This window comes from Rhamphochromis sp. 'chilingali', assembly GCF_963969265.1.
Source record: "Rhamphochromis sp. 'chilingali' genome assembly, chromosome: 21".
In the NCBI taxonomy this organism is placed as follows: Eukaryota; Metazoa; Chordata; class Actinopteri; order Cichliformes; family Cichlidae; genus Rhamphochromis; species Rhamphochromis sp. 'chilingali'.
Window position 1 is genome coordinate 30,838,729 of NC_137949.1, and position 15,163 is coordinate 30,853,891.

Below are 15,163 nucleotides of genomic sequence, written 5' to 3' on the forward strand. Positions count from 1 at the left end.
TTTCATCAGAAATTCTGCTGATTGAACTCTTTTCAGCAGAATTCTGCTCATTCACCTCTTTTCTGCAAAGTTTTCAGCCTTTTCACCTCTTATCAGCACAATTCTCAGCCGCTTCTGCTCATCTCATCACAATTGTCAGTCTCTCCACCTCATCTTTGTGGGAATCAGTTTGGCTCAGTGAAATGAGTAACTGCCTTTAGAACAGAAGGGCCAGGTTTGAATCCTGCTCAAGGCAATTGTTTTTTTCAAACTTTTTCAGCTTTTTTCAGCTGACATCTTCAGCGTTAAGGCATCCACACAGCATTTTCGCAGGAAATGCAAATTTTTCTAGTTGAAGTTATTAGATTGTGATATACATTAAATGCACTCTTTATAAACGCACATGAAAAATAAACTCTTGCCTATTTGTCCTCTTTGCCTCCTAAAAGTACATCTGTGTTTGTTCATTCCTTGATTTTGTTTTACAGAGAAAGAAATGTGAAAATCATTTTGTTCCTTCTATTTTCAACTTGTCTTCCAGTTTCATTCATGTGGGTTTTTTTAATGTTTGTTCTCTTTGGGAAAGCAACAACAAGACTTACGACGATCAGTCAACACTAACACATAAAACTATTCATGAAATGAAGGCAAATGATTGAAGTGAAACGATTCATACATTTTATTTTCCAATGAACACAAGTTTTTCTCAAACTGCTGTCTGTTATCCAACTCAAACCTGACTCTAAATTCAGGGAGTCATGTTAAAGCAAGCTCAGTTAAAGTTATTCAGCTTTCTTAAGTACTGCTAAATGGTGATTTCCATCAGTAATGATTCTTAACAGCATGAATTTGAATAAGACGTTGAAGCAAAGTTAATTTATTAGAATATTTTATTGTTTATTTGCCCCTGAATGAAGAAGATGAGGCTACTCTTGTCCAGGCTTAACTTAAGAAGCAGCTGAGTAGTTCTTCCACAAAAACCCAATCTGCATTTTCTTCTGTTATAGGCACAGCTCCTGCAGGTCTTTGCTCTGTGCTGTGAGGTTGGTCACGTCACTAAACAGATCTTCATGCTGCACCTCCAGTTTCTTAAACCTTTTCTCCAGTTCTTCTAATGTTTCTCATCATTCTTGTCTTGCAGCTCTTTGCTTTCTTCATGCATGTCCTTGTTCCTTTGTTGTTCATTTTCATGGATGGCTTGTCATCATCAGCAATTCTTCAAGTAAAGACTGCTCGTTTTTCTGAGATCGCTCCTGTCGTTGCTTCTCCTGCATTTCAGTATTTGCGCACTGGACTTTGTTGTACAGTTCTTGTAAATGGGTGTTTTTGGTCACCATTTCTTGGACTTTCCACTGCATATCTCTGCAATTTTTCTCCAGTTGCTGTTCCTCTTCCTCCAGTTCAGTGTTTCATTGTAAAATAGTCATAATTCTGTATTTTTCTTTTCAAAGTCTGGGAGGATTTGTCTTGGATCTTGCATAGCAGCTCTTGGGGTAAAACCTCCAGCTTGCTTCTTGTTTAAAAGTTGTGTATTTCTTCCCAGAGCTTCATTAAACATCACTTGCAAGCCTTCATTTTTTTTTCTCATCACTGTAATTTCTTGTATTTTTATCATTTCTGCACTTTTCTCCTCTTGCATTTGTTTCATCCTGTTCTCCAGGTCTTGTTTTTCCTTGCAACAATTTTTAAATGCTCTTCTGAGGGCTTTAAATTCACTTAAGTGAGCAGTGCTGGGGTGATCCCTTTGGCTTGAGTGATGTTGTCTCTGAGACATCTTGGTACCTCGATACAGTGACACTGTACAAGATCCAGATGTTTCCAAAGTCTTTTGTGGTCGATGCCGAATGTTTGACAGCTACGAACAAAGCTGTGAACAAACTGACGTGTTGCCTTTAAGTTTCTCTTGCTCGCTTATGAGTTATGAAGCTGTGTGATGCGCACAACTTCATAACAAAGCTCCTTAACAAAGTACTATTTGTTAAGGACTTTTATTTATTTATTTATTTATTTATTTATTTATTTATTTATCTATTTATTTTATTTTTATTTATGTAATCCTTAGTTTATTTCATCATTTTATAATCTGCTTTCATTCAAATCTCTATAAAATCCTAGCGCTTCATTAATGTATCAGTCACTTGAAGTATTCTTTATTTTTTTACTCTTTATTAATTAAGAGCAGTATCCGGATTACAACCAGTAATACTGGACTCTTCACCATTTAGTGTTAGAACTGAAGAAGCATCTCACATGAGAGGTGAAACATTTTCAAGAAACTTAGTCGCTTTTTCTTTCCAAGTTCCTTAGGTTACTGTGTCCCGCATGACTGAGAACCTACACAGACAGGTCCTGGTAAGGAATGCAGTGAAATAGCTGCAGGTGGGCTACCATGGACAGTCTGGGTCATATTCTACAGATTTAAAGGTATCTTATCTTATCTTATCTTATCTTATCTTATCTTATCTTATCTTATCTTATCTTATCTTATCTTGACAACATTTGTGTTCTGTCTAAAAAGCACACTGATAACATGTGCTGACACAAAGACCGTTAACTTTGCCAAGTAACCTCAGTGTTCTGCCTCGTTGCACAATATTAATTGCACGTCTGTTTAAATGAAAGCAAGGATGAATGAATAAAAGTGCCCCTTTGCCTTTATAAACAGATCGTTGCATTCCTTTCACAACATTGTGCCCCACAAAAGAGGATAACTTCACATAAAAGCCTGACTGAGGGGAAATTTTTGCATGAATCACAGATTTCTGGATTGCAGTGTCAGCCACCTACCATCATGTTTTTCCTGAGATCATGTGATAAATAAGGGAGGACAAGGTTGGGGGGGGTAAGCACTGAGAAAAGCACTTGGACCACACAAGGCTAGCTGGACACAAGTGTGTGAGTGAGTAAACGCTGCTGCCAGTGGCCTGAAATTAAGGTAAGAAGGTGTTGTTTTTATTCACCTGTCATTTATTTGAAAAGGGAAAGACTGGCACCGATTCCAGTGTTTTAGTGTTGGACTGTGTTGTGTTGTGTATAAGACTTGTAAAAGTTTACTCTGCTTGGAACTGGAGTTTGTTTCGAATGAGAGCAACGTACACTGCTAAAAATCTTGAATTTTGCAGAACCTTCAATAAATAAAAAGGGATAAAGAGGCTTTCTTATCGTGTTATGCACATTCTGGCAACTCCAGTTAAAAAATTTAAGGAGTGCACTAAAAACACAATGCAAACAAATAAAAACAGGATCTAGAGTAAAGCTACCACTGCAACATGTGCTTTCTTTTTTCACAGAACTGAAAACTTCTAGTTTAACACCACACACTGTCCACATTTTTAAAAAAAAATGGCTTGTTTTTCTCCCTGCAGAGAGCATGCCATGAATATTAAGTATCAGTTACTACTAGATACTAGACAACATAAGATACTTCACATGGCAGATGACAACAAAGAGGTTTAATTTCCCCCAAAAGATCCTCTTTGTGCACACCAAGCAAACCTTTGGAGAGAAGCTCTAGTCTCAAGGATTTATCTTTGACAGTGCTTTAACCACTAAAGTTGTTAATGTTCGTAATCTAGCTGGAACTTGGAACTTGCAACCATGCACTTCAAACGGATTAGCACATTTCGACAGATTGGTGCAGAGAGCAGGCTTTTGTTATTTGCCCTAATAAAACCAATTTTTGATATACATCACCTAATTCTGAGTATAATACTTTTTCAAAATCTATGTGGGTGTAGATATACACGCATAGCATTGTTTACTACAATTCATCAAATGGTTACTAATCAGTATCAAGTGATAAAAGTTAGTTTTCCAAAAAATAAAAAAGAAGAAGAAGAAACAAAGTTTCAAACAGTTTTATGTAGCACTTTGACCTTCAGATCAATCTATTGACCTTGAAGGAGAGGTCAGAGATCAAATGTGACATGATACTTTAAATCTTTATATGGTACTTTCCATATGCTGACGATACACAGTTCACTTGTAAGAATCAAAATTTTTAAGTTATAAGACCTGCTGTCAATTTTTAACCAGTAAATCGTTCAGTTGACCTTGAAGACCTTGGTGGATGTAAGCCAAATTTTAATGCGTCCCTAACATGACCCCACTCTGCACCCCTACAAAGTTTTATCAGAATTCATTTAAAACTTCTTGAGCTATTGTGCTTACAGACATATTGTTGACCTTTAATTCTGAAATGTTAATGTCTTTAACTTGTTTGCATTTCCTCTTCTTTCATGTGACAGGTGAAAGCCAAATCTCAGTAAAATCGCAACACTGGTGCAAGTGCTATGATGAACCTGACAGAAGTTCATGGCGGGAGCCTTTTTAATGAAGCAAATGCATCTGACAATGTCACCCTGGCCACCCTGAACATACAGGGACCAATAAACAAGACCGTCAATATACTGACTGTCCTCAACCTTTTTATCGCCATGATATCCCTGGGCTGCACGATGGAGATTTTCAAAATTAAGGCCTATCTCTTCAAGCCAAAAGGAGTAGCCATTGCCCTGCTGTCCCAGTTCTGCATCATGCCCATTACCGCTTTCAGTCTTGCCAAAATCCTGCAGATGGAGCCCATAAAGGCAGTGACCGTGCTTATCTGTGGGTGCTGTCCCGGGGGAACCTTATCAAACATTTTTTCTCTTGTTGTGAAAGGCGACATGAACCTCAGGTAAGCTGATGCTCCTGTTTGCAGTAATTGCACTGCTTTTAAAGTAAATAATGCAGTGAGATACTTACAGTGCGATGATTTTCCTTCTTCACTTTATTGCCCTCCCAGCATTGTGATGACCACTTGCTCCAACATTGCAGCCCTGGGTCTGATGCCTTTGCTGCTGTATATCTTCTCTCAAGGCTTCACTGGATTGGAAAATGCCGTGCCGTACGCCGGCATCCTCACCACTCTTGCTTTCACCCTGGTGCCTTGTGCTTTTGGCATCGCTATTAATCACTTCAAACCAAACACCGCAGTGACGGTCAAAAAAGTGAGACTCCCACACTCAGACACATGCCATCGCATGACTAGATTTAAGCAGGTTTCACAGCAGATGTTCAGATTTATAAGAGCAGTTGTTCTTATAAATTGCTAAAAAATCGTTTCCGGTTTCAGGACTTTGAAAATGACCCAGCCAAAAAAAAAAAAAGTCAGTTTATTATTTTCACCTGTGGTTTTTACACTGTGGCATGAAATATCTTCAAGTTGTGTTTACCAGAACTGATTTATTGCACGCAGTTTGGGTAATTTGCGGCTTACGTTACCGGCAGAGTTTGTAAAACAAGAAGGCTTTAGTGTTTCACTCCTAATCAAAACCAGTTCTTGACTACTGTAATCTGTTTTCTCTTTTTCAACAGGTTGGTCTCAGTATTTTGATCATCTCCAGCATCATTATTTGCATCCTGTCCTTCTATATTGTCAGAAATGTAATATGGATGATCCTCATGCCCGATGCTCTTATTGCAGCTTCACTGATGCCCCTGATTGGCTTTACACTGGGATATGTCATGTCTGTCTTATGCAGACTCAGTCCACAGTAAGTGAATACACACTAAGTGTTCTCCTTGACTCTGAAACAAGCAGGTTGTGCCTAAACTTTATGCTTCATGTTAAATCTAAACAGAGGCTCTCTGCAGTATATTCTGTTTCTCATACTGCACTGCTCTTGAACAATAGTCAGTGTTCTTGCACTGTTTATGCAAGAGGAAATAAGGCAGTTGATGTGTAAACTCTTACTGGAACTACTGCTGCGATGCAGTTTCAAAGAGAAAGCAGAACGTTTTTTTAAATATTGTCTTTCATGAATTGCTACTGTAAGCAGGTTTTATTTTTGCAATTTAAAATAATATTTTTGGTGGGGAAATGGCACCACAAGTGTACGCCTGCTACTAAACTGAAAGGTTCTCATGATGTTTCGTCCTGCTTGATAGCAGCCAGCAAAAGATGGATACACAGTGGCCATAAATGGATGGACATGGCCAGCACCAATGCTTAGGAAGGCTGTGGCATTTAAATGATGCTCAGTTGACACCATGAGGCCCAAAGAGTGCCAAGAAAATGTCACTCACACCATTACACCATCACGAGCAGTCTGAAACATTGATACAAGGCAGGATGGAATTGTGATACTGCCATCCCACTGCCACAGCAGAAGTCAAGACTTATCAGACCAGGTGTCGCTTTACCAATCTTATATTGTTCAGTTCATGCACCTGTGCAAAATGTAGTCTCAGTGTCCTGTTCGTAGCAGGCTGGAGAAGCATCCGTTGTAGTTTTTTGTTGCTGTAGCCCATCTGCTTCAAGCTTCAATGTGTTGTGGGGCCGGAGGGTCACTGTTGTCTTCCTATCGGCTTGGAGCATCAACGAAGGCATTTTACTGCCTGGATATTTTCTCTGTTAGACCATTCTCTGTAAACCCTGCAGATGGGTGTATTGAAACCAGTAGATCAGCAGTTTTAGAAATACTCAGACCAGCCTAACTGGCACCAGCAACCACACCACATTTAATGCTCAGCTTGATCTTCAGCAGGTTCTTATGACCATGTCGACATTCAATGTCATTTGCAGTGAACATGCGTACCTAATAATATGGCCTCCATGTATTAATAAAAGTATGTTATGTTTCTATTCTACACACGCACACACACGCACACACACATTACAATACATTTCCCAGATACACTACCTAATTTAACCATCCCCTTCTGTGAAAATAGTGCTGCTATGTGTCTTGAGTTTGTTTTAGAACTTAGATTTTATGCTATTTATTTATCCATAACTATTGTTGCAATTCATTGCTGCCTTTTTACTGCTCTATTTAAACAGATTCTTTTTAAACCATGTTGCTTATTGCACTGTAGAGGCTGGTGAGAAACAGTATTTCGTTTCAGGCTGGGTAACACCATACGAAATGACAATAAACTTGTTGAGTCTTCTTGAGTCTATTCAAAAGAAAAATGTGTATAGATGCAAAAAATGACTGTTTAGGGAATATTTAATTATATTTTTAGAAATCTTTAACTAAGCAACAGCACATAGATAAATTAACATTAGCTTCACCTCATCTAAACATATCAATAAAAAACTACTTCACACAACTGCAAAAAACAATCATAACCACATTTTTTACACTTTGCCAAAACTACTTGTGTTCTAATTACTAACCAATTTCTGCCCAGATTTGTGTTCACTCACATAAATAATTAACATATAAACAATTTACATATGAATGAGATGTTCAGTAGAACATATATTTTACAGCAGAGGAGGATTCAGCTCTCAAATTTAAAATATGTAGTCTCAAAAGTTAATAAAGAAAACTGCTTCACCTATTTTTAGATGCAGCAGGACCATCTCCATGGAGACTGGATGTCAAAACATCCAGCTGTGCGTTACAATCCTAAAGGTGGCCTTTCCTCTTGAGGTTATTGGGGCCATGTTTCTCTTCCCTCTGTTATACATCACATTCCAGTGCGCTGAGGTCTTTCTCTTCGCTCTGGGCTTCAGATGTTATCAAAGAGTCAAGCCACCAGCTGACGGTAAGTGTGACAGCTGCCTGCATGTTTTTCTGCAGCAAAGCTCCAAGGGGTCAGAGCAGATGCACTCACTCCACACTGTGATGTTCTGATCTGTTGAAAATGAGGTCAAACTAAATATTGTGTTACCCCTTTAATACACAGATACAGAAAAAGAGGAAGACCAGGTTGTTGATCCTCAAGACAAAGAGGCGAAGTGACCACTGATGATATTCCAGCGCTGGCGAAGGGTACAAGGAACAGATTCGTACATCAGAGAATAAAGCCACCCAATGCCCTTACTTTATAAATGTCATCTGCCCGTTCAAAGATCAGGGCTGCGACACTGAAGGACTCTGTGTGTGTGTGTGTGTGTGTGTGTGTGTGTGTGTGTGTGGTGGTGGTGGGGGGGTCTCTTCATTATTATATCTATCTATCTATCTATCTATCTATCTATCTATCTCTCTCTCTCTCTCTCTCAGATGTGACAATGAAAAAACTGTCCAACAGCCAACTGTAACACCTTAAATTATATTTAATTAAAATGACTGTGGGATATATACAGAGGAAACTTAAATCTTTTGGTTTTTACATATATTAAAATACCATTTTCACAAAAAAAATAAAATCCATTCATCAATCCCAAGGTAAACTCAATGGACCATCAAACAAAGTGAACACTTAACATTACACAATCTGTACACTTATTTTTTTGTGTTGATCTTCCCAACCACATTTACAGTGTCACATATAACGTGCCTGCAGTAGATTTCAAAGTGAAGCTGCAAAGTGAAAATACCTACTTTTTAAGGTTTCCATGAGCCGCAGAGGAAAAAAAACAACAAAAAAGCAAAAGAAGCCATGGCTGATCAACAGCATTTTGGGCACAAATAAATTAAATACACCTTTTAACTTCCCATTTAGAACGAAAACAGGAATTCCCAAGCAGCCTGAATAAATTAATAACAAAATATTTACCTGTGTACAAGTAATGTGTCTGGCAAAGCCACATATAATGTCACTAAGCAGTGGAGGCATTTTACTGACATTCATTTTTAAAATTTCACAAATTATAGATACCTGTGCATAGAAGTGGAAAGCTAAGGCATTGGGGGGAGGGGTATGAGTATTAAGAGGAGAATATATTTGGAGGAATGAAGTATGTTGAATGTACACCCTGAATTCAGCAGTGTGAACTCTTGGGGAAGGAGGGGGGACAAAGAATTTTATAATATACAGTGAGACTCGAAAAATGTAAGTTATGATTAATCAGAAAATCTTTCAAGATGATGCTGTGAGCTTACATAACATGGACAGCAATTTATTTGACTAGCCTTTGTGTATCATTGCGACCATGTTTCATGACTGGTGTGACGAGTGGTTAAAGAAAAGAAAAGCAAATAAGACAAATTACTTTATAGCTCCTAAGATGAGTTTGCGGCTTGGCCCAGTCAACTGAAACACAATAGACAATTTACCCCAACAGAACTGAATATAAACTCCCTCAGAAGTGCCTGCTCCTTTCTGCTTTGTTCAACATTTTCAAACTGAGTTTTAGATATTAGACATACATACATAGTGTGTGAAATGTCATGAAACTGTAAGCATGTATGTACATGTGAATCCTTTCTGTCTTCTCCTTTGCAATGGCCAGATGAACTCTTCTGACTGACCCACAGCTTCCCTCGGGGCCTCTGTAGTTGAGTTTATCTATGTTGACAGCTGTGGTGAGAAACTCCTGCTCATCATTACAGGTTAGTCGCAAAGCTGGTTGTTTTGGGTAAGTCCAAAGGCTGCAGCATGTTTCAAGCCTCCTTCAGCAATGGAATATCTGTGAAGGAAAGACAAAAGTTTGATTATTACAAAATTTAAGAAGTGTTTTAAATAAATACAAAGACATCTAAATAAATTTAGCTTCACCATCAGAGTAATCCATCTCAGAGTCCAGAGACAGGCTATGGTGGTCGCTTCCTCTAGACGGCCTTCTTTGTGATGAAGAGGTGCCTGCTGCAGCACCTGCGTGCTCCAAAGCCCAGGTAGAGGAAGAAGGAGATGAAGAGGATGAAGACGGTGGGACGGGATGGACCACAGCCATCTCAGACTGCTGCTGCTGCTGCTTGAGGGAAGAAGGCCTAGAGGGGCCAGCCTCTGGCGCTGTAGCATGCTGACCCTCCGACAGCACTATCTGAACTCGAGATTCTGAACTGAGAGCAGAAGCTCCACTGCTGCTCACGGCTTCCTCATATGAAGGTAGAGTCACCTGTACTCCCTCCACCATGATTGACACAGGCTGTCCTGACACACCCTGATCGCGTCTAGGTGTAGAGGACAAGAACACAGTCACATTTTTATCTAGTTTCCATACTCTGCACCCTTTGTTCGTGGTCAAATTCAGGGGAATCTTTGGGCAGACTTACCGATGGAGAGACTTAAGTTTTGGCTGAAGAAGCACAAACAGCACAACCAGAAGCAGGATAAAAGCCACCGAACAAGCTGTGGATGCCACTATGGATAAAGTTGGCATCCCCAGTGGCAAAGTCGGACTGTGGTCTGTGGGACAGACAAGCAGTTATATGGTTATCTGTGCAGATTTTTTTAATTATTAGCTGAAATCCATTTTCTTATCGTCACCTTGCTTCATAATGCAGCTTAGCTTCATTTGGCTGTCCCACTCCCCATACTGACAGGTAAGATATTTATAGTCTCCCTTGAGAATGTATCCTTCATTGCAGAAATACTCAATCACAGTGCCATGAGAAAGTCTTTGGCATGGGAAGGGGTGGCAGGTGAAGCCTCCGTTCTCTGGCTGATATGGACGCTGGCATACTGTTAAGGGTAGAAATAATAAATGAGTGATAGGATGACAGAACAGCAAAATCAAACGGAATTCTGAAATAACTGTTATACTGAGATAAAATGGGCAAACCATCACTATAAACACTGAAAAGAGTTGAGACCTAGCAGGACAGAGAAACTTTATTCCCATTATTCATAAATGCCTTGTTGTTGAAGGTGGTGAACAAATGATCTTGACAACAATTCTTACCTTACACCTAGCATTAACATGTCACTGGTGTTGTATGTAACAAGAAAATTACCATCACTGTGTATGCAGCGAGGAGACTCAGAGGACCAGTGTCCCAGTGTGGTGCAGGTGACAGTTCTGGGTCCATCCAGGAGGTAACCGGGATTGCAGGTATACTGTAGTGCTGTGCCAACTGGGAAGAAGCTCCTACTGGTGTCTGTCAGATTGGCTGAGCCATGCTGCACCATCGAGGGTCTTCTACAACCTTAAAAAGGAGATGATAAGGAAAATATAGTTGATAGCTGTAAACAGCTCAACTCCAGCAATAACTACAGGCTTTGTTCATAAAACATTTTCTAAGCTATAAAAATAGATGAAAGAATAAAATAGTTATAACAGATAAGAAAAGCCTTTTGATACAGTATGAACTGATGTATCAGCGAATCCCATTTTACCTTGCTCAATGATGCAGCTGACTGGCATTACAGTGTCCCATTTCCCATACTGACAAGTGATGAATTTATAGTCTCCCTTCAGAATATAGCCATCATCACAGAAATACTGAATCACAGTGCCATGAGAAAATCTTTTGCATGGAGAGGGGTGGCACGTGTAGCTACCATTTTTTGGCTGATATGGAGGCTGGCATACTGTCCATGAAAAAGAAAGAAATACGATAAATGTATAGAAACAGTAAGATGTGTTATGTCTTATCTTATTTTATCTGGAATAATAAAAATAAAAAAAATCATTTTCTTTTAAGGATACAATGCACCTAAGAATTAGGCAAATTAAGAATTGCTAGGAGGTTTGTCTTTACCATCACTGCGTATGCAGCGAGGAGGTTCAGAGGACCAGTCTCCCAGTTTGGTGCAGGTGAGGCTGGTGGGTCCAGCTGGCAGGTAACCAGGATCACAGCCATAATGTAGTACTGTGCCCACAGGGAACAAGCTCCTGTTGCTGTCTGTCAGATTAGCTGAGCCATGCTGCACCATGGAAGGTCTTATACACCCTAAAGAAGGTGGTGGCGGCAGGGGTAATTTATGTTATTCATTACATTTTTATTATTAAATACAAACACAAAATGCTTTACAAGAAATTGTAACAGATAAAGAGAAAATAAATATATTTGAATAAACACAATTAATTTGAAATTATGTCTTTCGAAGACTTTTTTTAATTGCAGGGCAAAATGTGCATATGATAACCAGAACATCTCCACAAATCCAAATCTCCCTGGCATTAATTTGCTGCATGCTCATGTTTAGCCGATGTGTTAAACTTTGAAGAGATGGGATCAATCTAAGGACTGACCAACCTTGGCTTACACAGCTGATTTCCATGGGGCCGTCCCATTCTCCATCTTGACATGTCAGGTAGTTATAGTCTCCGCTGAGCATGAAGCCCTCATTACAGAAGAACTCAATCACAGTGCCATGGGCGAACAGTCGACAAGGGGATGGGTGGCAGGTGTAGCCCCCGTTATCCGGTTTAGAGAGGGGGAGGCATGCTAAAGAGAGGAGAAAAAAAAGAAGAACAAAACAACTTATCTTTAAAAGTACTTATGCAGAAAAGTACTTGTGTAAAAAAATCTGGCTGAAAAAAATATTAGACAGCAAAGTGCAACATACATAAAACTTGAAAAGAACTGATGGTTTTTAAAAAAAGGGTTTAAATCATGAGATAAAGATGTTAGGTAAACTGCTCAAAACACATTAGCCACTCACTATTTTACAGATCATAAAGAAAGACAACAGTGGAGAGAATATCTTACCACCACTGCGTATACAGCGTGGAGGTTCAGAGGACCATCGTCCCACTGCGGTGCAGGTGAGGATGTTGGGTCCATCTGGGAGGTACCCGGGGTCACAGCTGTACTGCAATACTGTGCCCACAGGGAATGAGCCCCTGTTGGTTTCTGTGAGATTTACCCAGCTGTTCTGAACCATGTACGGCCTCACACATCCTGGGAAGAGAGGAAGAACTCAGAAGAATTTCTTTAAAACTGCTTTTTCAAGGCAACAAAGAGTTCAGATTGTTATTTCAGCTAATCTGAGGCGATCGTGACTCAAGTGTTGGCAGTTTGTCTTGTAATCGGAAGGTTGCCGGTTTGAGCCCCGGCTCGGACTGTCTCGGTCGTTGTGTCCTTGGGCAAGATACTTCACCTACCACCTACTGGTGATGGCCAGAGGGGCCGATGGCGCGATATGGCAGCCTCGCTTCTGTCAGTCTGCCCCAGGGCAGCTGTGGCTACAACTGTAGCTGCCTCCACCAGTGTGTGAATGTGAGAGTGACTGAATAGTGGCATTGTAAAGCGCTTTGAGGGTGTCGAAAAGTGCTATATAAATGCAATCCATTATTATTATTATTATTATTATTATTATTATTATAATAATCTCAAATCTAAAAGTAAACTACTGTATGAGGTAAGGCCGCTTCCAGACACACTTTTTCACACCTTTTTGCAATCTTACAAATCTAATTCAAGATGATCACATGAAAACTATTTTCTCTGGATTAACAAAAGAAACAGCTGGACATATTACAAAAGAGGGAGCCAAATGTTACAAAACAAACTGAATTATTCCTGCATGACTCACTGGTAATCCTGAACACTATTAAAAAGTACCTCATAATGATAAAGACTTTTTAACAAATATAAAGGACCTTATAAATGTAGAGCAGAAAGGCTTTTGTTCCAAGAGACTGACTAATCTCAGCTTTCCAGAAAATCAACGTGTCATTACAATCACTCTACTATGGAAGATACCACAACAACAGAGGCAAATTAGGAAAGGTCAGTGGATCACCAAAATCTGTTTAAGCTTTTCAAGACATTCACAATTTAATTAACATATTTATTAATTAACAAGTATCAATATATGATATATGATAACATCAGTCTATACGATCCATTTTTATTTATAAACCTCACCATGAAACTGAAAGGTATAGAGACGTCATGGCTGCCTTTTAATTAGCCATGTACGGGCAGACGTTAGAGGTAATTAATTGATTGCATCCCTGGTGTTATCCAGGTGAAACTTGTGGTGATCCTCTTCAGTGTTGATACATATGAAACCAAATTATTATTTTATTTATTGCCATCATGGCTTGATAACACTTTCATCTGAGGTATAATTGATTTTCTCCCCTTTTTTTAAAAAGACAACAAAAAAAAACAACAACAAAAACACAGCTTTGTATCTTTTCCCTCCCGGTCTCAGACATGGCTGAACGGTAGCCATAGCCTCTTTGATTTAAGAAGCGTATACAGAGCCTTTTTAATGTTTCCAATGCAAATTCTTCAAATTGCCTAACAACTCAAGAGTTGAACTAGAAATTTAAGTATAATAATTATGTAGTTGAGCTATAAAGTTAATAGGTATGCTACACAGAGCTGCTTTATTAGGGCTACAACATAATACATCTGATGACATCTACTGTGTAGTAGATGGAGTAGGGCTACTGACTTCTAATATTCACCCATTCAATCTGTGTCTTGATAAACCTAATTTAATAAGTCTATTGTGAGAAAAAGATGTCAACATAGCAAATTCTGTCCCATACCTGACCCCTGCCCAGTGGACACTACAATCAGAAACAGCAGCAACAGGAAGGACCGTTTAGTGGCTGAGGTGTGGGCCCAAAAGGCTTTTGATATTGACTCTATCATTCCATTGCACATCTTCCCCTTCAGAGTCAATTCAACCTGGCAGAATCAGAAAATAACATTATTACAAAACTGTCGATACACAATGCTTTAAAGGTTATCCTCCACAGCCTCTATATACTGACACCTGCTTGGTGCAGGTACACTGCAGAGCTTGGGCAGCTGCCAGCGAAATGGGTGTGATTATGGGGAAGTGCTACAATGACAGCACTGTAAAGATATTGGTATTAGCATCTGGCAGAAGAGCATTAAACAGAGAGCAAAACCAAACACTCGCTTTCATGCGTTAAATATACACTATTTAAGAAGCAATTGCTTTATCTAAATACATACGACAGATAAAATATAACTACGGTGGTTCCGTCTCAGCGATTACACACCCATTTTCACTGTTTCGTTTTTAGCATTCGCAGCTCCCTTTAATAACGTTACAGGACACAAGGCCCGGACAAAAGATGTCATTTTTACACAAATAGTATAAAATGTTGATAAGTGGGTACCGCTTGTGCTATAGCCAATGAAAAAGTATTATCCGACAAAGTATATCATCTGATTTCATTGTTACTGTAGTTCAACATTTGCCGTTTTAGCTTGCTAATGCTAAATAGACAGAAACTGCTCACTTTTAAACGTTACTCACCACTAAAACACGGCCTCGAAACCTCCAACGTCGCACCCTCACAGAGCAGACATGAATAAGCAATATTCCAGCTACGCCGAAAGAATTTAATTCTACAACAGAAACAACAAAATATATGATTTAACGCGCCGAGCGTTACCGCCCCAGCTAAGCGCCAGCTAGCTCCAAGCTTGACCCGCTACGCTAGCTAGCCGCATTGATTGAAGCGTCAGCTGAGCCGCCTAGATTTCGTTCAGTAGCCATAGTAACAAATGTCCATAGCTACCCCATCAGAGGTGATTGCGTCCTTAGTTACCAAACATTTAGCGGAAAAGTCTTTGACTGTAGTTAG

The 15,163-nt window shown here is 39.4% G+C and overlaps 2 protein-coding genes across 3 annotated transcripts; one reads left to right on the forward strand and one right to left on the reverse strand.

Annotated features, from left to right (window-relative positions):
• Positions 1-2,836: 2,836 nt before the first annotated feature.
• On the forward strand, positions 2,837-7,869 carry LOC308389796 (hepatic sodium/bile acid cotransporter-like). The gene is made up of 6 exons (XM_080871323.1): positions 2,837-2,914; positions 4,227-4,657; positions 4,766-4,970; positions 5,338-5,516; positions 7,319-7,518; positions 7,660-7,869. Exons 2-6 carry the CDS (start codon positions 4,272-4,274, stop codon positions 7,713-7,715), a joined length of 1,026 nt encoding a protein of 341 aa, XP_080727449.1. The 5' UTR covers positions 2,837-2,914; positions 4,227-4,271; the 3' UTR covers positions 7,716-7,869.
• A 142-nt stretch (positions 7,870-8,011) lies between these two features.
• LOC308389875 (sushi domain-containing protein 4-like) lies at positions 8,012-15,017 on the reverse strand. Of its 2 annotated transcripts, XM_080871465.1 has the most exons (11): positions 14,833-15,016; positions 14,090-14,231; positions 12,294-12,485; positions 11,838-12,029; positions 11,340-11,531; positions 10,975-11,169; positions 10,593-10,784; positions 10,126-10,320; positions 9,912-10,044; positions 9,415-9,809; positions 8,012-9,325 (listed from the first exon to the last, which is right to left on the reverse strand). In XM_080871465.1, exons 2-11 carry the CDS (start codon positions 14,205-14,207, stop codon positions 9,300-9,302), a joined length of 1,830 nt encoding a protein of 609 aa, XP_080727591.1. In that variant the 5' UTR covers positions 14,208-14,231; positions 14,833-15,016; the 3' UTR covers positions 8,012-9,299. The 2 variants fall into 2 exon arrangements, with proteins under 2 accessions (XP_080727591.1, XP_080727592.1); XM_080871466.1 differs by lacking the exon at positions 10,975-11,169 and having other exon boundaries at positions 14,833-15,017.
• Between the last annotated feature and the right edge of the window lie 146 nt (positions 15,018-15,163).